General features: G+C 39.0%; 1 protein-coding gene across 2 annotated transcripts in view; it reads left to right on the forward strand.

Moving 5' to 3' along the window:
- The first annotated feature begins 12,756 nt into the window (after positions 1–12,756).
- GAP43 (growth associated protein 43) overlaps positions 12,757–27,872 on the forward strand; it is a 96,619-nt gene continuing 81,503 nt past the window's right edge. The window contains exon 1 of one of the 2 annotated variants that reach the window (XM_010388618.2): positions 12,757–12,996. In XM_010388618.2, coding sequence (XP_010386920.1) covers positions 12,967–12,996 — 30 coding nt within the window. In that variant the 5' untranslated portion in view covers positions 12,757–12,966. The remainder of the gene's footprint in view (positions 12,997–27,872) is intronic. The other variant, XM_010388617.2, reaches the window with a different exon arrangement.

Consider the following 27,872-nt stretch of genomic DNA (forward strand, 5'->3'; position numbering starts at 1 on the left):
CATTTAATGGAACCCAAATGGAGAGCTTCATGTTTGAAGCCCACCAGAAAGGCTGTGTTTTATCATTTCTCCAAACCATGTGTATTCCAGAAGAAAATTTAGAGTGGGACAAATGCAGGATATGAGTGGACATGGTGAGAAATCTAGCCGAGTCTGTGCAGAACAAAATAACAACAGCAGATTGAAACAATTTGGTATTCTGAAAACTAGTGTTTGAAATTTAGCTAAACCAGCCTTCCTCCCTCCTTTTTTTTTTACCTTATTCTCCAGTTTTCTTCATTATCTCGTCCTTTCTCCCTCCCTCCTGTTTTTCTTTAATAATTAATTGTTTATTGAAGATTCAATAGCTCTGTGTTCAATCCAAGAGGCCAGAATCACATTAACCAAGAAACTAATGTGGCCTAAGCTTCAGAGCTTCTCACTTGAATGGACCATGTGTCCATGGTTCTGCTTTTGTATAATATTTGAAATAGCAAAATATTTTAATAGCAATCCATTAAGACTGCTATCTCTTTCTGTTTAAACTTCCCCTCTGCAATATATCTCCTCAGGTCAGGTTGTGTTGAGTGACTGTGGGAAATTTAGGAAATCAGCTAAGATGAGGAATTGTATTGGTATTATATGCAGATTGGGTTTAATGGGATATATTTATGTTGCAACTAGGGACTTTTATGTAGAGTTAAGTTATTGCCAGTCATCCTGGTGTAGGAATGGCTTCAAGTAATGCAATATGCCAACTCACTGGGCATTGTGACCAGAAGGGCAGGACCAGAGGTTGAATTACAATATAAGCATGTCATATGTCACCTGGCACCTGAAATGCATAGTAAAGATGAGAATCAAAGTTTGAAATGTATGAAGCCAGAAGCTGGTCTGGGAGAAATTCTTCTGATCATCACCTGTGTCAAATTGTGAGTGGGATAATTCAGTTCTTATCAAAGCCTGATAAGAATCAAAATTATTTTTATCAGAAATAATTGATAATGTTGTGTATACAACTACAAACATACATATTTTCCTCTTTCTTTTTTTTTTTTTTTTTTTTTTTTTGAGACGGAGTCTCGCTCTGCCGCCCAGGCTAGAGTGCAGTGGCCGGATCTCGGCTCACTGCAAGCTCCGCCTCCCGGGTTTACGCCATTCTCCTGCCTCAGTCTCCCGAGTAGCTGGGACTAGAGGTGCCCGCCACCTCGCCCGGCTAGTTTTTTGTATTTTTTCAGTAGAGACGGGGTTTCACCTTGTTAGTCAGTATGGTCTTGATCTCCTGACCTCGTGATCCGCCTGTCTCGGCCTCCCAAAGTGCTGGGATTACAGGCTTGAGCCACCGCGCCCGGCCATATTTTCCTCTTTCAATAGCAATTGTTTGAAATAGAATTTCTCAGAATTCCTGTGTTTTTGTATTACTGCTAGTGTCCTACACAACAAATACATCTGTACATGAAGTCTCCTGTTTTAAGACTCCCAGCTCTCAATAGTAAAATCAAATCCAACTATTTTAGAGGAAATACTAGATTATCTTTCCATTCTCCCATAAAAAATTATATTACAAAGTCATTTTCACATAAAGAGGTTATTGAAGAGCAGAGAGCTAAAAATGAAAAAAAAAAATTATTACAGAGATCTGCCAGGCAGTTATTAGAAAATATTACATTTCTTAAATAAGGATCCCTTTCCCTATTGCTTGTTTTTGTCAGGTTTGTCAAAGATCAGATGGTTGTAGATGTGTGGTCTTATTTCTGAGATCTCTATTCTGTTCCATTGGTCTATGTGTTTGTTTTTCTACTAGCACCATGCTGTTTTGGTTACTGTAGCTTTGGAGTATAGTTTGAAGTCAGGTAGCATAATGCTCCAGCTTTGTTCTTTTTGCTTAAGGTTGTCTTGGCTATGCAGGCTCCTTTTCTGGTTCCATGTGAATTTTAAAGTAGTTTCTTTCTAATTCTGTGAAAAATGTCAATGGTATTATAATTTAATGGGAATAGCATTGAATCTATAAATTACCTTGGGCAGTATGGCCATTTTACCTTGGGCAGTCTGGCTGTTTTCATCATATTGATTCTTTCTATCCATGAGCATGGAATATTTTGCATTTGTGTGTCCTCTCTGATTTCCTTGAGCAATGGTTTGTAGCTCTCCTTGAAGAGGTCTTTCACTTCCCTTGTTAGCTGTATTCCTAGGTATTTTATTTTCTTTGTAGCAATTGTGAATGGGAGTTCATTCATGATTTGGCTCTCTGCTTGTCTATTGTTGCTATATAGAAATGCTAGTGATTTTTGCATGTTGATTTTGTATCCTGAGACTTCACTGAAGTTGCTAATCAGCTTAAGAAGCTTTGGGCTGACAGGATGGGGTTTTCTAGATTTAGGATCATGTCATTTGCAAACAGAGACAGTTAACAAATGGGGCTAGGAAAACTGGCTAGCCATATGCAGAAAATTGAAATTGGACCCCTTCCTTACACCATATACAAAAATTAACTCAAGACGGATTAAAGACTTAAAGTAAAACCAAAAACTATAAAAACCCTAGAAGATAATCTAAACAATATCATTCAGTATATAGGCACAGGCAAATATTTCATGATGTAATTGCCAAAAGCAATTGTAATAAAAGCAAAAAATTGACAAATGGGATCTAATTAAACTAAAGAGCTATTACACAGCAAAAGAAACTACCATAAGAGTGGACAGCCAACAGAATGGGAGAAAATTTTTGCAATCTACTCATCTAACAAAGGTCATCCAGAATCTACAAAGAACATAAATACATTCACAAGAAAAAAAAAAAAAAAACATTAAAAGTGGGCAAAATACATGAACAGACACTTCTCAAAAGAAGATATTTATGTGGCCCACAAACATATGAAAAAAAGCTCAACATCACTGATCATCAGAGAAATACAAATTAAAACCACAATGAGATACCATCACATGCTAGTCAGATTGGCAATTATTAAAAAGTCAAGAGGCTGAGCGTGGTGGCTCACACCTGTAATCCTAGCACCTGGGGAGGCCAAGGTGGGCGGATCATGAGGTCAGGAGATTGAGACCATCCTGGCTAACAGGATGAAACCCCGTCTCTACTAAAAATACAAAAAATTAGCTGGACGTGGTGGCGGGTGCCTGTAGTCCCACCTACTCAGGAGGCTGAGGCAGGAGAATGGCATGAACCCAGGAGGCAGAGCTTGCAGTGAGCCGAGATTACACCACTGTGCTCCAGCATGGGCAACAGAGTGAGACTCCATCTCTTAAAAAAAAAAAAAGTCAAGAAACAACAGATGGTGGTGAGGCTGTGGATAAATAGAAACACTTTTACACTGTTGGTGGGAATGTAAATTAGTTCAATTCAACCATTGTGGAAGATAGTGTGGTGATTCCTCAAAGACCTAGAACCAGAAATATCATTCGACCCAGCAGTCCCGTTACTAGGCATACACCCAAAGGAATATAAATCATTCTATTATAAAGATACATGCATGCGTATGTTCATTGCAGCACTGTTCACAATAGCAAAAACATGGAATCAACCCAAATGCCCATCAATGATAGACTGGATAGAGAAAACATGATACGTATACACTGTGGAATACTATGCATCCATATAAAGGAACAAGATCATGTCCTTTGCAGGGACATAGATGGAGCTGGAAGCCATTATCCTCAGCAAACTGATGCAGAAACAGAAAACAAAACACTGCATGTTCTCACTTATAATTTGGAGCTAAACAATGAGAACACATGGAAACAGGAAGGAGAAAACACACACTGAGGCTTGTTGGGAGAAGGGGAGTGGGAGGGAGAGGATCAGGATAAATAGTGAATGCATGCGAGGCTTAAAACCTAGGTGATGGATTGATAGGTGCAGCAAACCACCGTGGCACACACCTTTACCTATGTAACAAACCTGCACATCCTGCACATGTATCCCAGAATGCAAAATTAAAATAAATTAAAAAAAGAAAATAATACATTTATTTTTCTGAATGTTGTGATGTTTGTGACAGATATCAATGTTTAAAATATATATAACTTGTGATTTCTTTCCTTATTCTACGTAAGTATTCATTTCATACTTAACTCGTATTCTTTTTCTTGAAGAAGGGCCCCTCCAAATCATATACTCTTTAAGTCCGATAAGGTCCGTATATATCTCTGCTGGAAACACCAACAAATTGGCGTTTAAATTGTTTAAATTAAAAACAAATGTAAAACAAATTTAAAAATTGAGACGTGGTGCTTGGCATCGAGAAATGTGCATTTTAGGCAGGATACAGGCTTGTAAACAAATTGTCACAATACTGAAAGGGGAATACAAAAGGGGTATGCAAAAAGTTCTGTGGCTACTTCAATGACTAAGTCCAATGGAATGTTTTGATTTCAGCCTGTGATGGTGTGTTGGTGGTGGAAGTTGGTGTAATTTAATGGAATTTTTCACCTTACCTGCTTAATGCACTAGTAAGCCATGAGTTAGATTTGTTCACTCAATCATAAACTTCCTCTGGAGCTGAGTGACAAGTTAAGTCTTAACTTATGGGCTACATAGCTGAGACTCTTCTCTTCCCATGCCACCAGCACAGGGCTCCCTCACTAAGATTTCTTTGTTCTGGAATATTGGCTATTCAGAAATTCAGGCAGCCTCCATGGTGTGCTGGAAGTAGGAACTCTGAAAGGACTTGAGACAAGTCTGGAAAGATGGGTGGAGATTTGGAGGGTCCCCTAAATCAGCCAGATCTTGGCTTCAGAAATCTTGTCTGCCTACAGGAAGCAGGGTGAATCCTGGCAGTGAGGACATACTGAAATGCTATCAACCTAATTAATATGGTGACATCATATCATAGAGGCAATCCTCTCCTTGGAACCAGATGCAGCCATGTCTGCCTGGAAGCTTTTGGCAAGCTCTGCCTGGCAGCATCATCTCAGAACAACAATCCAGGTCCAGTCAGAAAATATTTGCTGAGTACCTATTATATGCCAGCCACCAGACCAGGTGCTAGGAGTAAAAAGATGAGTAAGAGAGGGCCCCTGCAAACAATAAACTTACATCTGAGTGAGGACAGTAAATAATATTAGTGTGGTAAGTGCCAATAAAATACTGTATCCTGCATGTTATGGGACCCAGAGGAGGTGAGCAAGTCTCTTCTGGGAGTTCAGTGAAGGCTGCTCAGGGAAATTTACTATTTGTCTGGTTACTGAGTTTTCAAGACTCATATGAAGTGGGTAAATTTTTCTAAGTATATGAAACAGAATTGCTTCAAGAATGGAAACAAGATGGGGTGTTCATTGAATGATTTCTTCGTTACATTATAAAGTGTAAAAAGGGGAGAGGTAGAAGATATTGCCAGAACAGTATCAGGAGTCATGAATTCGAGCTTAAGCTTTGTCCCTCAGACCATTCTTTCTGGAAGTGTGATCCAAGTATCACTGTTCTAACCTTATCCCAAAATGATAACTATACACATTGCAGATTCAGAGCACTTCCTCCCATCTACCGAGTCCAATGATCTGTTAAAGAGCTCCAGAGAATCTGCATTTTTAGCAAGTTCCTCAGGCAGTTCTTTTGTGCGCTGAAAGTTTGAGACAGACTAATTATGGCACGGGGATCCACAGAGGGATTTTAGGAAGGGGAAGGGTGTTGTTTGATTTTCATTTTAGATAGATCCATCTGGGTGCAGTGTTGAAGGTAGAACTAAATGGTGGGTAAATACAAAAATAGCAAAACCAATTAGAATGTTATTGCAATAGTCTTGGCCAGAAATGCTGAAGGCCTGTGTTAGAGGAATTGAAGAAGAAAGACTTAAAAAAGAATATTTCAGAGATAAAGATGGGCAGAACATTTAGGAGGAAATGAAAACTGGTTGATTGTGGAGTGTGGTTGTCATGGAGAAGGAGGAGGTGATGCTGACTAGGGTGAATGATGAATCATGGGGCGCTTTAATAATACTGGGAATACAGGGAAAGGAACAAGCTGGCAGCCAAGAGGCCAAGTTGAGTTTTAGTTTGAGATTGGGGTATCTATGAGCCATCTGTGTGTATTCACAGCAAGTAGTTGAACACCTAGTTCTAAAGTTCCTATCTGAGAGAGATTTTATTTAATGTTGTACTGCTGGATGCCAAGCCATGGAACAGGGCAAACATGAGTAATCCACATTTAGGGTGGTTTGGTGCTAACAGACCTTGAGAAATGTGCCCCAAACCAAGGTCATCTGAACCCTGAATGCTGTTAAAAAGTATTTAAAAGTCCACAGGAGTATTGAAGATTTCCCAGTACACTCCTAGATATAATTATTGTTGCAGCTTGATTTGTATAGAGCAAGGATCTAATTTTGTGATTTCTGCTGCTGTTGCTTCTTCACCTGGTAAACACACATGAGGCATCTTCTACTGTAGAAAATGCCCCACTATAACTGAGAAGGTGTGGAAACCAAGTGCTGTGTGAATCTCACCACTGAAAAGTAAAGATTTTAATTTGGAGTTTTCTTTGTTTTGTTTTCTGTTTTGTTACTTTTTAGGTAAGAGGATGTTAGTTTAATGTCAGTGCACCTCCATGTTGTCCTGCTTCACATCTTGGGTCTTGATGATATAATTTTTTCTGACCAGCTATTGTTATGGTTATGGTTTCTGAATTTCAATATTTCCATTCAGGGTGTTTAAAAATAACATCTTGAGACAGCACAATGTAGAACGATCCCTTCCTCTGGAAAGAGGTGTGTCATTCCTTGAATAGTTATCACTATGGATGCTTATAAAATCACATCTGGTTTACTTACTTATGCAGGTATTTAAATGACAAGGCAATTGAATTGATAAATGACATTTTAAGAGGATAAAGGCAAGGAACTTTCTCAAGCATTTTTAGGCTATTGTTACCTCTAGTTTACCCCCATGATGGCTTCTTTTCTTGATCCTGTCTTTAAGTTCCTGAATCCTTAACATTTCTCAAAGTTCATTCTTTGGTCCTCTGATTTCTATAGCACACTGTAGCTCACAAAATGAATTCCCTTTGATGGCTCCAACAATGACCCATAGAAAGACAATTCTGACTCTTGTTTCTTACCATCTGATCCTGTATTACTCTTGAATGTGTCAATGCTTTCATAAAATGAACACTTTCAAGCTTGACTCATCACCTTTCTCACAAAACCAGGTCCCTTTCCGACTTTTTTAATTCTCATTTTCCAGGCTGTCTAGGTTCAATCTCTGCACAATTTTTGGTTCTTCCATTCTTCTCTCCCTCCTAGATATTCTCCTGTGAGATAAAAGAAACAAAATACGTAAAGCACAAAATATGTGGTATATGGAACATACTAGGCACTTGACAGGTGACAGTTCACTTTTTCTTCCATGGTTCCTCCCAGATATAGGCATTAGAACAATTCTATGTTTTTCTTAACAGGACCCCAGTTTATCTTTCTCACCATTTTATACTATATGTTACCACAGGCATTCTTTAAAATGTCCCCATTCATCAATCTCAGGTCTAATACCTCGTAGTGGGGTGACCTGCGTCTCCCAAAAAGCTATGTCCAAGTCCTAATTCCTGGTACCACTGAATGTGAACTTACTTGGGAAAAAAAAAAAGGCTTTGCAGGTAATTTGTAATGAAGTTGAGGATCTCAAGATGAGATCATCTTGGATTTAGAGAGGGCCCTAAATTTGATGACGGATGTCTTTCTGAAAAAGGGAAAGATGGGGCTGGGCACAATGGTTCATGCCTGTAATCCAAGCACTTTGAGAGGCCAAAGTGGGTGGATCACCTGAGGTCAGGAGTTTGAGACCAGCCTGGCCAAGATGGCAAAACTAGTACTCCACTAAAAATACAAAAATTAGCCAGCCATGGTGACACACGTCTGTAGTGTCAGCTACTCAGGAGTCTAGGGCAGGAAAATCACTTGAACCTGGGAGGCAGAAGTTGCAATGAACCAAGATCTCCCCATTGTACTCCAGCCCGAGTGACAGAGCAAGACTCTGTCTCAAAAAAAAAAAAAAAAAAAAAAAAAAAAAAAAAAAAAAAAAAATGAAGAAAAGGGAAAGACACAGGGACACAGAGAGGGGACATCTTCTTATGAAGATGAAGGCAGAGATTGGAGCGATGTTTCTTCAAAACAAGCAACACCAAAGATTGACCATAGCCACCAGAAGCTAAGAGAAAGATCTGGAAGTTATCCTCCCTCAGAGCCTCCAGAGGGAACAAACCCTGCCAACTGATTTCAGACTTCAGGTTTTCAGAAATGTGAGAAAGCAATTTTCTGCTGTTTTAAGCCACCAAATTTGTTACAGCAGGCCTAGGAAACCAACATATCCCCTTAGCCTGATCTTGAAGATCCCTGTTAATCTGGTTTTAACCTATGTTTTCAACATTGTCTCTTAGCAGTATCTTTTACAATTTACCCCACTTCTGTATCCTTCCAGTCCCTTGATCATGCAGTGATTATTTGTGCATTTTGTCTTTTCTAATGTGATCCCTTTCCCTTGTCTAAAACTCCTACATCTTCTCTATTCATTCAAATCCTAATCCTGAAATGAAAGGCCCATATTAGTCTACAGTGATTTGTTTCCTATTTTGAATGCTTATCAAACAATTTGACATTGAATCATATTTTGTGCATACAGTGTTTGGTTTTCTTTTCACATATGTGTGACTTTCCTTGAGGGCAGAATGATTTTTGCAACATAGAAACTGTAGATTAAATGAGTGAAAACAGCAAGCATGGACACAGAAAGCAGATGTTTGGGATGAATTATGTCCCGCTTATTTGCAAATTCATATGTTGAAACCTAACTCCCAGTACCTTAAAATGTGACTATATTTGGAGATCTTTAATGTGACCCTTTAAAGAGAAAATTAAGGTGAAATGAGGCCATAGGTGTGGGCCCTAATCCAATTTGATTGGTGTCCTTATGAAGGAGAGCTTAGGATACACAGGGACAGACAGCAGGGGTGCACATGCACACAGAGGGACAACCATGCCATGTGCAGAGGCAGCAGAGGGCAGCTAGCTGCAAGTGCAGGAAAGAGGTTTGGAAAGAACATTCCTTTAGGACTCTCAGAGGAAACCAACTCTGCCAGCAGCCTGATCTTGGACTTCCAGCCTTCAGAACTGTGAGAAATTACATTTTTGTTGTTTAGGCCACCCAGTCTGTGCTATTTTGTTACGGCAATGCTAGAAAACTAATGCAGCAAGTAAGAGGCTTAGATTAGGCACTGACAAAATAAGAGAGGAGGCCAAGGTAAGAGGATTGCTTGAAGCCAGCAGTGTGAGACCAGTCTAGGCAACATAATGAGAACTTGTCTCTGCAAAAATAAAAAATAAAAAAAAATTAGCCAGGAGTGGTGATGTGTACTTTTAGTTCTAGTTACTCAGAAGGCTGAGGTAGAAGATTGCTTGAGCCCAGGATTTCAAGGTTGTGGTGAGCTATGTTTGTACCACTGCACTCCAGCCTGGGTGACAGAGTGAAAACTTGTCTCAGAATAAAATAAAATAAAAAAATAAGGGAGAAATAAGACTAACATATTTTCTACCTGAATTGATGACATTATCTTCTCTCAAGTACCAGCCATAATCCTAAAATGGTAAACTATTTGACAGAGCCCTTAGTAAAGGCCAGTGACTTCTGGGTTTATTATACAAGCAGTATCACCTTAGTATAAATTTCAAAGAGATCTGAGCGTGGAACTGGTACCTGGTCTCTACCACTCTTTATCTTTTTCTAGACTGTTATTATTGCCTAACCTATAGTCAGGAAGTTAATTGATAGTTTTATGAGTTAATTTGCTAATCTAAAATTATAAAAGGGTTAGTCATGGGGTTTAAGCCTATGCATTTTCTAGGATTAGTTATAAGAGTACAAGGATTAGTGGGTCTATTGTGTTGTTGCTTGGCAAAAATCGGGACATCGGTTATTTTATTTTTTATATTTTTTTGCAAAGCTCAGAGCAGTTTGTGCTTTCTCTTCCTTATTCTTTTGCCACCCATAACTGTCAATGCTTAGGGAAAAAGATGCATTAGAATTGATTCCATGTTATGCAAATTAAATTTGGAATCTTAGGCTCCCAAATTGGGAGGTAATTTTTAAAGGTTCCTTGACAGAATGTATGTAGTACATCCAGCGGAAGGCATCCAAAAATGGTGAGAACCTTACACACTGAGATACCTGAGGGTAGTTGAAGGAGCAGACATCTTGTCAGAAATACATGGAGGGCTGTCTATTGTATGAAAATATTAGCTTATTCTCCATGGCTCTTGAGGTAAGAGTCGGGCCTAAAAGATGGATCTTGCTGATTTCATTTCAACATTGAAAGGTGATTTCATTTCAACATTAAAACTTCCACTATATAGTTTAATCTCTTAAGGACCAGAAGTAATGAAGAGTAGAGGCCTATTGAGTGGTGACTGATGTAGCCTAGTGGTTAAGAGCCTTTTAGAGTCCTAGCTTTACTACTTATTAGTTCTGTGATTTAGTCAAGTCACTTAACTTTCCTTAGCTTTGGCATCCCCATCAAAATGGGATTACTGCTTGTGCCTACCTCATTTTGAGTATTAGATAAAATAATGCATGTAAACTGATGAGGAAGCTGATCCTAAGCTGGGTGGTTTCACATATTTAGCCACAAATTTCATCAATGTTTGTGCCCAGTTTTAAGCCCCAGCTTGTTTGACTTCATTATGCCACTTTGTTTCCAAATTTCCTTCTCATAAATAAAGGGGGAAAAAAAATAAATGGGATGACTGAGGTGAGTACATTGAAAGGGAAAAGAGTTAATCTCACTGTTTAAGTTTAGCCACACAGTTAATGAAATGGTCTTATCAATGAAGTTATCCTGTTTAAACACCAAAAGGAGCAATTTCTTCTCCATCATCCCAAATTCCCACCTTCTCTACCTCCTCTCTTCATTACTCTTTAGTCACTAGCAGGCTAGGTAGGGTGTTCCTAATCTGCAACTGGAATGTTTCTGGTAGGAACCATTTCTCACCCACTCTTTGTCCTCTTCTATCACTTAAAATCATGGAAGGCTGTTCTGAAAGCAGCTGGGCTTTCAAAACTAGGTTCATTGTAACATTAAAAAATTATTAAACTCAGAAACTAATTCTGTTTTTTAATCATGAAATATGAAAAGTAGGAAGCAAACTGGAAGAATGAAAGACCAAGTCAGCTGGATCTGAAGCGGGCCATTCTCAGGAAGACTACTGAGGAATAATTAAGGCTAATTTGAAGTATTATCTCCTGGGTATCACCATCATCATCCCCAGGTACCTGTCTGAGACAGTTCATTTTGAAATAGATACACCTGAAATTATGTTAAAATGTACTAAGCATTTATTGAGCTCAGCAATCCTGAAATATGCCTAATAGTAAGTTGCCTAGTTGCCACTTATTAACTAGGTTTATGTCTAGGAGGGACTGTGAAGAATAAGAGCTGTTTAATTAGGGGTACTTGTCATCACTAATGAACAACAAGAAATAGTTTTAAAACATCTTTGAGATATTCACTTGCAAATGTCACCCGAGTTTCAGAAAAATACAGTCTCTGGGGTAAATCTCCTATACACTCAGAGAGACTCTGTTGTGCTTTGCATGCGTTATATCATTTAGTCCTCAAAACATGTTGGCAAGGTTTGCATTATTATCTCCATTTTCAAGATGAGAAAATTAGGTGCAAAGAGCTTCAGTAACACACTCAAACTCATTCAACAATAAATAACTAAAAATTGTGCTATACACACTTTAAGAGTCACATGTTCCTCCCCCAAAATTATGAAAGGCCATAGAAGGAATTCAAGAAGTAGGCTTCATGACATATCGTTTCTTCTCATCTCAGATGAATTCACTTTAATCTATCATGCCCACATTGTAAAATATCATTTTGATCACCATCAATATTACACAGACCTGTTTCAATGTGCTCAGGTTTTTCAGTAAAATTAGAAGAAACCACAATTTACAAACAGGTATATGTGCATTAAGAAAAAAAAAAAAAAACTACCATGTGATTTTAGATGTGGATGCCAATTCTTAAACATTATTTATTATTTCCGAGCTCAAGTGCTTAGAATGTTTAAAATGCAATATATTTATGTGGATTTTTTCCAGGATATTGGAACATACATAAAATATGCTTGTGTATATCTAAGCTTTGTATTTATTTCAGGTTATATGTATACTGAGAAGAATATATAAACAGTGTATGATAGTTACATCTTATTTCATTTTTTGAGGGAAATTAACCTCCACAATTATTAACTATGCATAAAATGTAATGGCAGATATGACTTATATCGTACAGGACTGACTGCAATTCCTCCTTAGAAATAGTTGTTCTTTGCTTTTATAACACTAGGAAAAGAGGAGAAGAGTTCTTAAAGAAATACAAGGATTCCTCAAGCCCCTCTTCCCTAAAACATGCTCTATCATATCTCCTGGATTGACTGGAATATCCTTCTCTGCCCCCACCCCATTACCCTCTCAATGCAGTGGAAAAGTCGGTGGGTAATTGGGTCCAGATTGGAGGTGTTTAAATATTCATGAGGCTGGCAGGGGACTGGGAGGGGGTGACTGTCTAGAATGGGGGTAGGGGCTGGGGGAAGTGATTAGTCACTGAAGGCTAGCGAACAATTCCGAGAAAGAGACAGAGAGAGAGGGAAGAAAAAGACAGATAGACAGATACTGAGGGGAAGGAGAAAAAAGGAGAAGAGAGAGAAGAGAAGAGAGGACAGCGGAGAGAGAGCACCAGAGAGAGAGAGCGCGCTAGAGAGAGAGAGCGAGCATGTGCGATGAGCAATAGCTGTGGACCTTACAGTTGCTGCTAACTGCCCTGGTGTGTGTGAGGGAGAGAGAGGGAGGGAGGGAGAGAGAGCGCGCTAGCGCGAGAGAGCGAGTGAGCAAGCGAGCAGAAAAGAGGTGGAGAGGGGGGGGAATAAGAAAGAGAGAGAAGGAAAGGAGAGAAGGCAGGAAGAAGGCAAGGGACGAGACAACCATGCTGTGCTGTATGAGAAGAACCAAACAGGTAGAGCTAAAGATTTTACTTCTTGCTGTTGTGGAATACCCAGAGTACAGTATTTCCCTGTAAAGGCAAACAATTTTTTTTACTGCTTCTGCTCTGGCCATGGTGCTCGCGCTTCCTTAGCATATGGTAACTGATGGTTGCATCCCAGCTTTTATTCTTTTCTGTCTTTCATGCTCTGGTTTTGGAATGCTGCTACTAATTAGGGTGAGGGTAGAAAAAACATGCCTGTTTGGCTAGAAATAATTTTTTTTTTTTTTTTTTTTTTTTTTTTTTTTTTTTTTTTTTTGCTTATTAGTGAATGCTCAGCGTTTGAGGTCTCTGGTCTTGAGGGTGTGGACGTAGAAAGGGGTGTGGGGGAGATGATGTGGGCTCTACCCACAAGATGGGGAGGCAATTCTTTATATTATTTGCAAAAAGCAGGGTTGAGGAAATAATATGCAGGACTGAGTATTACCTCTCTGTCATACAATTTTCTCACATGTGCTGCGGAAGATGCCTTATTTCGTACATGCATGAGCTTCGAAGGGGCGCAGGTATTTATGGAAAAACGTGCAGGTCTTTATTTATTTATTTATTTATTTATTTATTTTTCAATGAATGAATGAAACTATGATTTGATAGATTTTTTTTTTTTTAAAGAGAAGCTAAGACAACTGGGGCTGGGGGAGAAATTGGCCATGCAGAAGGGGAAAACCCCCTTCCTTAAGATCAGCAGCCGATTGTGCACCAGCTGGTCGGAGGAGAGGGTGGACCACGCCCCTAGGAGCTCCGATGGGATGGGAAAGACAGCCGGGTGTTACCTGTTGGAAACCAGGTCTTTTCTCTTCTCCCCTTCCCTTGCTGCTTTCCTGGGATTGTCAGTGACCAGAGACAGGCTAACATCCTGGATAATAAGTATGGTGACTCATTTTCATCAGGAAGAGGGACACATCCAAGATTAGCAAGAATCAGATCCCCTCCTTCCCTCCCCCACTGCCCAGGTTTTACAGCCATTTCAATTGCTCGCTTATTTCTTGAAAGACATTTTAGAAACTTGACTGGGGTGAGAGTGGGAAGGAATGATGAGTGTGGTATTCCGCAGCAACCGACCATGCCATGACAGTCTTCAAAAGAAGCTTTCAAACATTTGTTGGAATGCATTTGAGTGATTTTGGCGAAGGTTAAGGAGAAAAATGGGTGTGGGATATGGGTGAGTGTGTGCATGTGCTTGACTGTGGTGGGGGTGGGGGTGTGGTGGGGGCAATCTTGGTCAAAGAAGCCCTTTGCAGACTGATTGCCTTAGGGGTGGGGTGCAAGAGATGGAATTTGGGTATAATTTCCAGTGCAGGTATTGGAAATTGGGCAATTTGTAATACTCTCTGAATCCGAAGGGGGTGGAAGAGAGTGGAGAAGAAACAGCCTGCCAGCTTAGCACATTTAGCCAGCGCCCTGGAAGGAAGGGTGGGGAGTGAGGATGAAGGAGAAGGAGCAGGAAGAGGAAGGGAGACTGAAGCAGAATGAGCAGAATGTCAGAGCAATGGGAGTAGAGGTTTGGCATAAATAAATAAATAAATAAATAAATAAAGTAGCAGACATCCTGGATTGTGTGGGGCTATTTGGGGGAAATGTCGGATAGTGGGGGATTGAGTGGGGGGCAGTATTTGCAGCATCTCCTGAAACTGCCCTATGGTTACAGAGATTGATGCTTCCATTGGCTCATTTTATCAAGCCAGGGCATTTTCTCTCCGTGTCCTCCTTCATTTTAATATATAAATGTAATAAATACAGGTGTCTGGGTTAAGAACACTGTCAAAGAAAAGTCCTGAGGTTATTTCACTGGTGAGCTGGGGAAATAAAATTTAGGAAGGTAGAGCACTAAGTAAGCCAAAGCTGTCCACTTAAAAAGCTTTGATTTTGGAAAGAAAAATATTCAGGTTCAAAATTTGTTCTCACCCTATGTGTACACATGCGAGTATACATACATCTCCTTTAATAAAGGAAATCATGTATGATTTTTAGAAAAGGAATTAGGGCTAAAGGAATTCCCTTCCCAAAATGAAGACAACTGCCTTCCCTGGGGCTCTATCTCAGCAACAGCCTGAAGCATTTACTCTGATATGCAAAGTGATGAAGATGAAATTGTGTGTTTAGAGTTGCAGAAATTCTCATGTAAATGCATACAGCATCCACATACTTCATATGCTACAGTTGCCTGTGTAAGTGTGGTTTCCACATGCCTCCCTGTGTTTTAGCATCATTTAGATTCAAGAGAAAATTAAAGGTATAGAAATTGTCCTGTTTTGCTCATGCATTTTATAAATGTGTACTTCTGTGTGAAATGCTCATGTCTCTTATATACCACTGTTGTGTATCATTCACATTAGCCAGTATTTAGGATACCATTCAATCAGACTACAGGAAATGGTGTATTCAGGGCGTGGGCTCACACTACACTCACTGGCATTTATGTAGCATGAGTACTTAAGTCTCATGCAGGTTGCCTGCTTGTGGATGAAACTCTGTATCATTTATGACAAAATCCAGTGGTGTCCATCCTTCTGCTGGCATCTATTCACCATCTTAGTACTTAATGGAATAAAACAAGGGCAAAAACCTGCAAAGGTCTAAGCTCTGCCACACCCATAAAATCCAGCAGAAACGTGGGAGGGGGCTGAAGGGCTTGCACTTCCTTCCTCTTCCACTTGAGCGGCATAAAGAAGCAACCTTGGATTTCTAAGTTGGAATACATTGCCAGTGGGTGAGAAGAAAGCATAAATGATCTATATTAGCCATTAGTTATCACTATAGATTATTATAGCAGGAAGAAGAGAATAAGAATGGGGTAGAGATGAGAATATGGTAAAGGAGTGGGCAAAGGAGGAATAAAATAAAAGAATCCCTAAGATTGTATTGCCTTATGATATTCAAATATCTTGGGGTTTACTTTAAATAGCTTAATTGCCACGTGTATTGCAGATGATTAAAAACTTGGCAAGGTGTGAGCTATGTCTACAAAGCAAGAAAACTATGAGGTGTTTCTTTTGTTGAAAAATAATGACTTTAGTTTGTAATTGAAGTGTAAAGAATTTCATGCAAGCAAGTAGTCCCTCTACTCCCCAGCCCCCCATCCATGCCAACATCTGCTTTTTCCCTTATGCAACAAATAAATCTTATCTCTGAGAGTGTGATCTGTGGTTTAGAATTCGACCTCTCTGTCCCTTTTCCTTGCAGTGTTGGGAAGGTATGGAAGGATGCTGCCTTGCTGCTTGGTGCAGGCGATTCTTCCTAGTGATAAATTGGATTCCTCCCAAATCTCTCTGAGCCACACCCAGTGTCACCCAGGGACTTAGTGAATTAATTAAACTGAACCATTTTATTTAATATAATTGAAGCTTCTCATTCTTTTTTTTTTTTTTTTAAATAGTGATTTTCACCACAGGTTTCCAAATTTAAACAGAAAAAACATTTGAAGGGCATTTCCTTTCTTTCTCTCTCTCTCTCTTTCTTTCTTCTTCTTCTTCTTCTTCTTCTTCTTTTTTTTTTTTTTTTTTTTTTTTTTTTTTTTTTTTTTGCCAAACTATCTGGACTTGCAGAGAACCTTAGAAAATTCATGGTGAGTCTAGAAAGTGTTCATTTCTGGTGACTCTAATTCCTTCTAACCCAGGCCAGTGTGCATACACAATGAGCCCTGATCTCTCCTGCTGACAGAGTCTGTGTAACTCTCTTTCCCCACCCCCTGCCCTACCAACCCATGCTGAGGCAACTGGAATAAGAAAATGCAGAGTTAATTTTCTTTCTTGCTGAGCTGGCAAAACTACAGAACCCTCCTTTGATGTTTCACGCTAAAGGGCAGTACTCCTGTTCACTGAGAGGGAGAGTGGTTTGGGGTCTCCTTTGCCTCTGTCAGTGAAATTGCCAGTGTTATGCCTGGGGCTGAATTAATCCACAGACTTCAGACTTTTACCTGGCCACATAAGGAAGCGAACTGGTGTTCTTTCAGGCAAGAACAGAGCATACAAATTAACCAATCATATTGATAAAGTAAGACAAGTCTTCTTCTATTAATAGTTCAAAGAATGCACATAACCAGGTCATCTCAAGAGAAGGTACAGCAGCATTTAACTATTCACTTCCCTATTAGTATTAATAAAGGCATTAGGGCAACCAAGCAGTGGCTGTTGCAAACCAAAGAAGTGATTTCATGCAGGAATTCTCCCTTTTGAATTTCTGAAGTGTGGTCAGGTTGCTTTTGTACCTTTGTAATAAATCTTCATAACATTTTCAGAAGTGTTGGGAAGAATATTATACTGTGAGTCCTTAGTGGAGGCCACTTACTGACTGTGATTTGAATGAATCACATCACCTTGGTCTTCAGTTTCCTTCTGTAGAATGAAGAGTAAAACCAAAAACCAAACACACATGAACACCTTGCTTACCTTAAGGATTTTTGTAGGGCTTAAACATACTTGATGTGAAAACAAAGATCAATACAAGAAATTTTTTCTCCCCAAGTTTTGCAGTGTGAGGCTTGTCTTAGCGCCCCCAGTTTTGCAGGATGATCCAGTGCCTACTACTCTTCTCTGTTAGAGATGAGTTCCTTCTAGTCTTAGTTGAGCCTTCTGCTTGTGCTGTTGCTCCGCCCCCCGCCGTGTTTTCCCTAGAATCCCACTCCTTCATGCCCTGCTCTCTCTTGAGATTTCATCTTCTTGTGCTGCACTGGCTCCTTTCCTTACAGCTTATGAATATGCTTTTGCCTCATCTATCTTAAAAGATCCTCTCCTGACTCTATGTCCCCATCTCTATAGTGCTCTCACTCTCCCTTTAGAACAAAGTTCCAAGTACTCTCCACCCTCAGTTTCTCCTCTTGTTCACTCCCCATTCACTATTCCTTCTAGTTTAATTTGGCTTTGGTTTTCATAATTTCACTGAAAAACATATTCTGAAAGGATGCCACATCCAGTGACCCTTCATTGCACATCTTATTTAATGTCTCTTTGGCATTTTGTGTTGTTGGCCATCCCTCTTCCTGAAACTGTCCCCTTACTGGGCCTGCATGATATGAATAGCTCTCCTTATTCTCCCTCTCAGGTAAGACCCTGCTCAGTCTCCTTATAGGCTTCTCTTGCTCTCTTCACCCACCTCCCCAAATCTATGATCTCCTGGATCATAATCTTGATTCATTCCACTCTTCCCATTTGACTCACTAATCCTAGGTGATCTCATCATGTCATCTACGTCCAAATCTTTAGCCACCTGTGTGATTTCCAGATCTGTAGACCAGATACCTGTTTTTAGCTTGCTTCTGATCCACAGTTATCTTGGTCTAAGTGCTTCATTTCAGAGACACTCAAGTTTATTAGGTACAAAACCAAACTCAGTGTCTTCTGTTTTGTATCACACTTGATCTTCCTCACTACACTTATTGCTCCGACACTGTCCATCCAGCCTCAGAGCTCTAGGAACCTGAGAGTAATACTGAATGTATTTTATTTCAACTCCTATATCCGTTTCTAAATCCTTTGATTCTTGTTTAAAAGATTGAATAAATCCTCTGCTTTTCTACCCTGTTTATATAAATAACCTGGCTCAGACTTTACATGACTACTCATCTAGACAAAAGCAGTAACTTTCTACATGGAGTTCTACCACCACATTGTTCTTTAGTTTACCTTGCAAATAACACCACAGCTATCTTTACACGATGCAAATCTGGTTTTGTTATTTTCCTTGTTAAAATATAAACTCTTCAGCATGAATGACACAATCTAGTTTTGCCTGCTTTTCTAGTGCCAAACTCCAACACCCACCCCTGCCTTTTTTTGTTTTTTCACCTGATGATACCATGCCAAGATTTCAGGCCTTGGTGCTGTCGCTTGTACTCTACTCTCTGCCCACATTATACTTCCCTCTCCACTTGAAATATTCCCACTTTCCCTGTAAGAGTTAGCTCTTTGACGCCATTCTTAACCTTCCTAATTAAGTTTTCTTCTACCTTCTTTTTGCTCATGCTGTATTTTGTACTATCTCTATTATCACTTATTGCACTATTTGACATTTATTTTTCACATACTGGGGTCCACATTGTTAGCTTCTTGGGGAAAAGGATGAAAACATAATTACTGTTTTATCTCTACCATAATACATGGTACATAAAATAGCTCATGTTAACCATGAATAATCTGTTTGCTAAATCAATATGGAACCAGGTTTATAGTATTTTCACAAGCTATAGCATATCTAAGTGGACAGAATCACTAGGAGATTTTTTTAAAAAATGTCTTGGCATGCAATTTTAAAGTGGAACTGATCATTAGTGATTCTTGTTATTCACTTATAGACATGACAGCCATCAGTTTTTAATAAAAGCAGCTACAAAATGAACCCATTTATAGACTATATTTCTCTGAGCTCTCATAGCTGGCACTGTCTTCCCTCCATGTCCTCCTCATCCAACAACCAGCATTATAGCCCCACCCTCTCTGGTTACCACAACCCTGGATCTTCACGTGCCCTTCCTTTGAGGCTCCAAGTACTTACATTCACTGCTTTGCTTCACAACTATTACAAATAGACCGAAAATCAATCTGTGTGATCCATGAAATAAATCAACTAAGAGTAGCAAGATTTTTTTTTTTCTTTTAATGCATGTAGTGCTGGCCTGTGCTTAGGTGTGTGTGCTCAAAAATTAATTTTACCTTCATTTGGATTTCTTTTCTTCCCTCTGAAGTATCCACATAATAATATTTCACAAAGAGAAATCATGATTGGAAGTACAGGGAGGGTGAATGGTAAGTAGTCCCTCAAATGACTGTTAAATGAACGTTAATATCAGATGAATTGGATTTTTCTTAGGCTTAAATAGACTGAAGGGACTTGGGTTCTGAAGTAGGCCTATTGTACCCAGCATGGAACATGTCACAACCAGTGTTTTCCATGAAAACACTCTTGCCAGACACTAAGTAATGTATTTTCTCTGACTGAATTGACATGTCCTTGAGAACAGCAGAAAGACTAAATAATTTGTAAGTGAAGTTTGTCTTCAGCTGGTAAGGTTCAGTAGTATTTGTCAATTGCCATACCCTCACTTGATATCTTGCTTACTGCTCCCAATCTCTTTGGCATTGAGTTTTTCTATTATTTTCTCCTCCTGTCAGACCCAGGTAGAGTTTTTCTGATTAAGTAATACCAGTCCATGCTAGTGTTTAGTGGGTGAGGCTATGGACGGAGAACTTTAAGAAAAAGTGTGTTTCTTCAAACTTTCTAAAAAGTATTTATAGACAAAACAGGTATTTTAAGCTATGTCTGGCACATCTTAGATTCTCTTTTTTTTTTTTTTTTTTTTTTTTTTTTTTTTGAGACGGAGTCTGGCTCTGTCGCCTGGGCTGGAGTACAGTGGCCGGATCTCAGCTCACTGCAAGCTCTGCCTCCCGGGTTCACGCCATTCTCCTGCCTCAGCCTCCCGAGTAGCTGGGACTACAGGCGCCCGCCACCTCGCCCGGCTAGTTTTTTGCATTTTTAGTAGAGACGAGGTTTCACTGTGTTAGCCAGGATGGTCTCGATCTCCTGACCTCGTGATCCGCCCGTCTCGGCCTCCCAAAGTGCTGGGATTACAGGCTTGAGCCACCGCGCCCGGCCATGATTCTCAATAAATATTTGTTGAAGGAATAAATGTAGGAAGGGTGGGAGCATCATGATGGGTCATTAGGGGAGATGTTTTGGGACAGACGACCATTTCTGTTTACCTGTTCAGAGTGGGCTTTGTGTAAATGCAAGTTCAGCTCTATTGGTCCCCCTCATAAGGTGGATGTAGTCAAAGTTCAGTTCCCACTCCTGTTTGCTTACATCAGAGAGACACACTTGCAGTCATTTCATTCAGGTTTAGCATGAGAATGTGATCTTCCAGATTTCCTATCCTTAATTATTTACAGATCTTATTTTCTTAGATGTTGTTTGTTTAATGTCCTGTTTCATGTCTTTGTAGTGGAATAAACCCTTTCCTTGGGTTCTAGACCTGGTTCTGCCAATTGCTTGTCATGTGATGTTGGGTAAGTAATTTAACTTTTCTGAGACTAGTCTATTCATCTGTGTAGTAGGTACATAAAAAGAACCCTCCAAATCCTGTCTTACCTTTTTTTTTAAAAAAAAAAAGTAGGTTGGTGTGAGTCTCAAATGAAGAGATTATAATAAAAGTGTTTTGCAAACAATGTGTTTTTGAAATATAAGCTATTATTAATTAAGGAGTTTCATAGATCGAACACTAAAGTATTCATGGCTCTAAGCAAACAAGGAGTACTCTTGCTCTCTGTATAGAATACACACATTCCCCATTTCCACCTGACTCCTATACTCAACAGAGTAAATTTTTTTTTTTTTTTTTTTTTTTTTTTTAAGACGAGGTCTTGTTGTCATCCAGACTGGAGTGCAGTGGTGTGATCTCGACTCACTGTAACCTCCATCTCCCAGGTTCAAGTAATTCTCCTGTCTCAGCCTGTCAAGTAGCTGGGACTACAGGTGCATGCCACCACGCCTGGCTTATTTTTGTATTTTTAGTAGAGACAAGGTTTCACCATGTTGTCCAGGCTGGTCTTGAACTCCTGAGCTCAAGTGATCCACCACCTTTGCCTCTCAAAGTGTTGGGATTACAGGCGTGAGCTACCACGCCCAGCTCAGAGTAAATATTAACCATGCTAATGGATGGGAATATAGTATCTCTTTATTATTTTCTTTGAAAACTTCAGTGACCGAATTTAGATAAGCCAATACTCAAAGTGTTATAAGACCCAAGGATTACTTCAAATGATTAGAAATACCCACTGTTTTTCTTTTTATCTTTCTCTGTTTTCGTCTTTTCCTCACATTTAGATCTCTTTACTTCTTCATTTGCTAAGTTTGCTGCCTCCGCCTCTATACCCACCCCCACTTCACCTCCACACTGGGTTCTCTGCACTAGATGACCAGCCATGCTGTGCTCATATCCATCACATGAGGGCCCAATCAGGCAGAAGAGTGGAGAGAAAATGCAATGCTGGTTGGGAGACTGAAAACGTAGATACAGTTTGGTTGGGGGAAGCACATATGACTAACATTTAGAAATATTTTAAAGTATAATAACTGGATCAAATTAGTCTAAGAGATTCTATTTTTCCTAGAAACCCAAGGTTTAGCATAAAAAAATTAGAATCGTACATATTTTGCCAAAATACTTGTATACAAAGGGCTCATGTAGACTGCAATAGAAAGGTGTGTTAACTAGAAATTTGAAAATAAACCGGTGTCCAGAAGAAAATAATGATTTACTTAATTATACTTATAGTTGGTTAACGGTGAGTATCACCTTTAATCTTTCACTCTAGCTACATCCCTTACTCCCTCTTTCTTTCTTCTTCTGTCTCAGGACACACTACTTCTATTATATATGGGTTTTTTGATTGAGAACAAGTATCCAAAACCAACTTTCAGAGTCTATAAAAGGAATTCACTGGAAAAAAAAAAGTAGGGATCATAGGAAATTAGTAAGTTGAACAACCATGCCTATGGGAACCAGGGTAGAATTTCAATAACAGGAATTCATAAACTATTTCTAGGGCCCTACATCAAAAAAAGACTCAGTTATTAACAACCCCCATTATAATTCTAAATTCTAAATGATGAGAGAGAAAAAGAGAGATAAGAAAGAGACAGACAAAGGGAGAGAGAGACAGGGAGAGAGACAGAGAGAGACAGAATGAGGATGAATGAATTTTATTGGTTCTGCTTGGGTCACCTAGTTACTGCCACAGGGCCAATATCTCTGATTAGAAAAAGGGCTGGGTGACATAGGTTAGAGACAATTTTGGTAAGCCCACACTTGTAAATCTAGTGAGAGGGTAAGTTGGTTGAGAATTAGTCTTCTGCATATATACCTCTATGTCCACATAGTCCACATGTGGGTTAGCTACCCGAGTCAGGAGGAACTTATCTCAAATGTGGTGGACTATTCATTTTTCCTTTTGGTTATTTTCAATTTGGTCTGTATTACATATTATTGGCAGGGTTATTGTCACTGATGGCTCTAAAAAGAAGTAGTAACCACACAGATAACTGAACTTATGAGCTTACACACCTAAAAAAGAAAGGCCAGAGCAAATCTCCCTACTGGTTTCAGTGTGGAGATGACAGACACTGGGTTTTCACCATCCTCCTGAGGCTTAACTCCGGCAGGTGCCACCTGTCTAGGAGGAATACTAGCTACCATATATTCTTGCTAATTTGAAATGGTGTAAAATCTCTTTTTCAGGTTGTGAGATCTAGTTTCTGCAAAAAGATTGAACCATCATGGGTGTAAAACAGCTCAATTGGATTTATATTACAGAAATGCTACTCCTTGACATTAGTCATCTCATTTTGAATGTTCTTGAATTAATTCCAGCAATAATAACCACATTTATCTATTTTTAGCAAATTGGCACTTTGTAAAATATTGAGCTGTTGTCTCCATATGCACCAGTTTGCTCTAAATGTAGAATATCGGTAATTAGCCTTACATCCTTTATTTATAATTCCAGTTCCAATAACTATTCAAAAATGTTATTTTTAAATGAAAGTTGGAAAGACCCTAATATATTTTCATTAATGACTAGATAAAAGAACTAGATAAGGCAAAGAAAAAAAAAATAAACAGGCCGGGCGCGGTGGCTCACGCCCTGTAATCCCAGCACTCTGGGAGGCCAAGGCGGGTGGATCATGAGGTCAGGAGATTGAGACCATTCTGGCTAACACAATGAAACCCCATCTCTACTAAAACTACAAAAAAAAAAAAAAAAAAAAAAAAAAAAAGCCGGGCGCGGTGGCGGGCGCCTGTCGTCCCAGCTACTCTGGAGGCTGAGGCAGGAGAATGGCGTGAACCCGGGAGGCGGAGCTTGTAGTGAGCCGAGATAGCGACACTGCACTCCAGCCTGGGTGACAGAGCAAGACTCCGTCTCAAAATAATAATAATAATAATAAATAATAATGCACAAAATGATCTCCAAAGATTAAGCAAACTCAGAAATCGGTTGCTTTTCTTAAGTGGCTGCAGAACTTCTTAGTCAGCATAACTAGGCTTGACTAGAACCTGTGAGGATGCATATCCTCTTCCTATTCTTACTTAGCTTTGATTCCAGAACCAATTTATCTGCTTGGAATATAAGCTGAGAATTAAATTCCTCTTAATGGCCAAACTAGTTCCGATAACAGCTGTTTCCAAAGGATGTATTCTACAGGTCTACACAAATTTTAATAGAGGCAATTTTCTCATTATTTACCTAAAAAGGAAAGAAAGAAAAAAATTGACTGGATATAGTGGCGCCTGTTTGTAATCCCAGAAATTCGGGAGGGTGAGACTGGAAGAATACTCAGGAGTTCGAGACCAGCTTGGAAAACATAGCGAAACCTTGTTTCTGCAAAAAATCAAAGAATTAGTTGGGTGGGTGGTGCACACCTGTGGTCCCAACTACTCTAAAGGCTGATGAAGAAGGATTGCTTCAGCCTGGAAGGTATAAGCTGCAGTGAGCTGGGATCACACCACTGCACTCCAGCTTGGGTGACAGAATGAGACTCTGCCTCAAAAATAAATAAATAAAAATAAAAATTCCCCAGTTTCTAAAGAATTAACTTGCGTCTAGATTTATAGGTCCATGTTGTACTGAGGGTAGCCCACTTTGGTTGTCCAGACTCTTACTAACATTCCAGTGGGGAAAGGAATAAGCACTGAGTTATATTTTGCGTGGACATTGCATTTCGGTCTTTTCTCTTTAAATCAATTTTAAAAAGTAATATTTTATTTGGGAGGTGGGAAGGACTAAGAGACTCCATAAGGGAGAATTATATTGTCTTACTTAAAAAACACCAATTCTTTCTTCAGTAAAATCCAAACTGGGAGTTTGATTTATTCAAACGTCATTTTTTTTTTTTTTTTTTTTCTGAAATGCACCATTTGCAATATTTCCTTAACTCTCAGGGACTTGTTTATCCTAATGAAAGAGAAGGAAATTGTTTTCTCTATCACCTGGGAAAGTTACTCTGGAGAACTCAGGTTGGTATTAAATATTCATTTGAAAAAGCCTTTCACGATAATCCTCTTAATTCAGTGTGCCTCAGGGCTTTGATTGCCTTTGATTGAAAGACACAAGGTGATAGCTTTTTGATAACTCAGCCAGATTTGTGCATCCATAATGATGGACAATTAACTGGAGAACTGTATAGAAAACCTAAGGACAAGACTTCCTTGCTTACACATTCTTTCTTCCATCTTAAACTTTGTACCTTACACCTCTTGAGTGAAAACAGTATGGAGGAGGAAATGAGGATTTCTAGAATTGAAAAGGGAGAAGGGGTCTAGAGTTATAAAATAAAATTACTCAGTTTGGAATTGGGCCATAACTTTCTAGTAAAAACTGTCCTGGGATCATTAATGATCACAGATGGTTCAGACCTCACTTCTGCACATCATCTGGAAAACACAATAAGCCCAAGAGAAACAATTTTCAGAAAAGAATCCAAGAAGTACTCTGCAGGAGTAGGAATGAAAAGAAAAAAAAAAAAAGTATGAGCACTAGTATGCTTAAATATGCATAATCAAACTTAGGACCCAATTCAGTTTTTATCTTCACTTAGTGAAAGGAAACTATTGATTCTTAGCTAAAAAGAGAACTGCCAATTTTGTCATCATAGTTATTGCCGTATCTTATGCTGGACCAAATCTTTTAGCAATGAACGGTTTTCCTGCAAGCTTCTACCATTCTCCTGTATTACCATTCCTGTGTCATTGGAAACTGATTGGTTTGTGTACATATTTAAGTCTATTTTATTAATCATATCTTACCAAAATTGTTACTTTTGCTCAACTTGGGTATATAGTAAAACTCCATCTGTAAAGAATCAAACCATAAGAACCATAGGAATACCAGTAGGAAAATTAACTTTCCCACTATTCGAGGTCTCCAAACATTAAAAATACTATTTTTCCTTTTGCTCTTTGTGGTTGCCTCAAAAAGTGTCATGTTAAACTAATTATCTTCTTTGCAAATTAGACTTTCTACTCCCCTACTCTTAACAATATCTTTTAGAAATCCCAGCATATTCTCAGTTTCCCAGCTCATAACAGAAATAACTGATTACTCTCCTTCCCTTATAAAAGTCATACTATCAGTTACCAAATTCTTTTTGTAATGTATTTCACATATGCTCTTTTCATCTTCTGCCAGCCTTTCTTAACCAGCATTCCAGAAGACAGCCAAACACAACCCTTAAAGCCCTAGGGCCCCAATGTCCATATGTATGTAAAAAATTAATCCCTCTCTTGTACATCTAGATGGGTACCAGTTATATACCATCCTTGGAAGAAGAGAAAATGTCACTCATTTTCATGTTCTGTGGTTCAGATGAGAAACTCCAGGTGAAAAAAGGGCTGGACAGTTACCAAAATTCTCTATTTTCAGTATCACCTCTACATATTGCCTGCTGGCTAATCTTATGTTTAATCCCCCCTTTTCCCAAATTTCAATGCTTTCTCTTTGTTTCCAAGGTTAATTCTAATTTATTTACTTACGGTTGTGTTTCAAGGCTCCTTAGGATCTATTACTAATCTCCTATTCTTGTCTTATCTCCTACTGGCTCTGGCATTGACTAGGCTTATGAATTTAAATAAATTTAGTCTCTCTCAGTTGTCATTTCCTTTTACATAAAACGAAAGTACTGAATGAAATCATCTCTAAGGCTTTTCAACTTTTAACGAACATGTTCTATAGCAAAATGCCTCTTTTACTTGGATATTCTGTCCCACCCAGACTTAGTATAAATTTAAGTATTAATTTTCCTATACTTTTGTTCATTGTTACTGCCACTACTTGAAAAGTCCCCTTTTGGGCCTAGCTCAATCTCACCTAAACTCTGGGCCCTGAATCAAGACTTATCTCATTTGTAAGGGCTTTCCTGATTAACACAGTCTTCCATGACCCGTTCTGCCTCTTAGATCTTTTGCAGCACATACTACCTGTCCCCTTGCTTTGTCATTCACCAAACAGAGCCTTAGCCATCCGTTTGCATTTTTACATACCTGATTCCCCCAACTGGTTTGCAAACTGTTTAAGGGTAAGATATCCAGTATAGTGCATGACTCAATAAACATATTGTATCTACTCTGTGATAAGCTCTGTATTAGACTCTAAGGGAATGTACAAGTCAAATAATTTCTCAGAAAGACAAGTGGAACTATCTTGCATTACCTCTCTGGGACATTTGACATCATGAAACATACCTTGCTTCTTGAATCTCTTTATTTTCTTGGCTTTCATAACATTTGTTTCTGCTGGCTTTTCCCACCTACACCTTTGGTTGCACTTTTTTTCCCTGCTTGGCTTCTCTTTTCTACCAACCTCTGAAAAGTTGGTGTTATTCAGCGTTTTGTCCTTATACTTGCACTTTCTTACTCAACACAAGCTCCATGAATAATCTAATTTGTGCCCATAAGTCTCACTTGGACTAGTGAATCTCAAATTCTCCAGGTTTTCCATCCAAACCTACTTCCTCAACTCTAGAGCTTTATATCTTACTGTCTCGGAAATATTTTTCTGACCCACAGGAACCCCAATCTCAACAGGTCTTAAAAGTAAGTCACTATGTCGTGTTCCCAAATCTCTTCCCCTTTCTTATCCAGTCATGTAATTCAGAAACAGAATCCTTCATTTCTTCCTCATATCTTCTTTTTTTCATTGGATGCTACTATTCTTTGGTTTTTATAAGTGAAAATCAAATAAATAAAAAACATTTTCATTTCTTCTTTTCTTTCCTCCTCTCAAAAATACGTCATTCATGCAAGATGGGAGCATAGTAAAAATGTAAATAAACAAAAGAAAGAAATATGTCTTGACTCTTTCCAC

The sequence above is a fragment of the Rhinopithecus roxellana genome, chromosome 1 (assembly GCF_007565055.1).
Source record: "Rhinopithecus roxellana isolate Shanxi Qingling chromosome 1, ASM756505v1, whole genome shotgun sequence".
NCBI lineage: Eukaryota > Metazoa > Chordata > Mammalia > Primates > Cercopithecidae > Rhinopithecus > Rhinopithecus roxellana.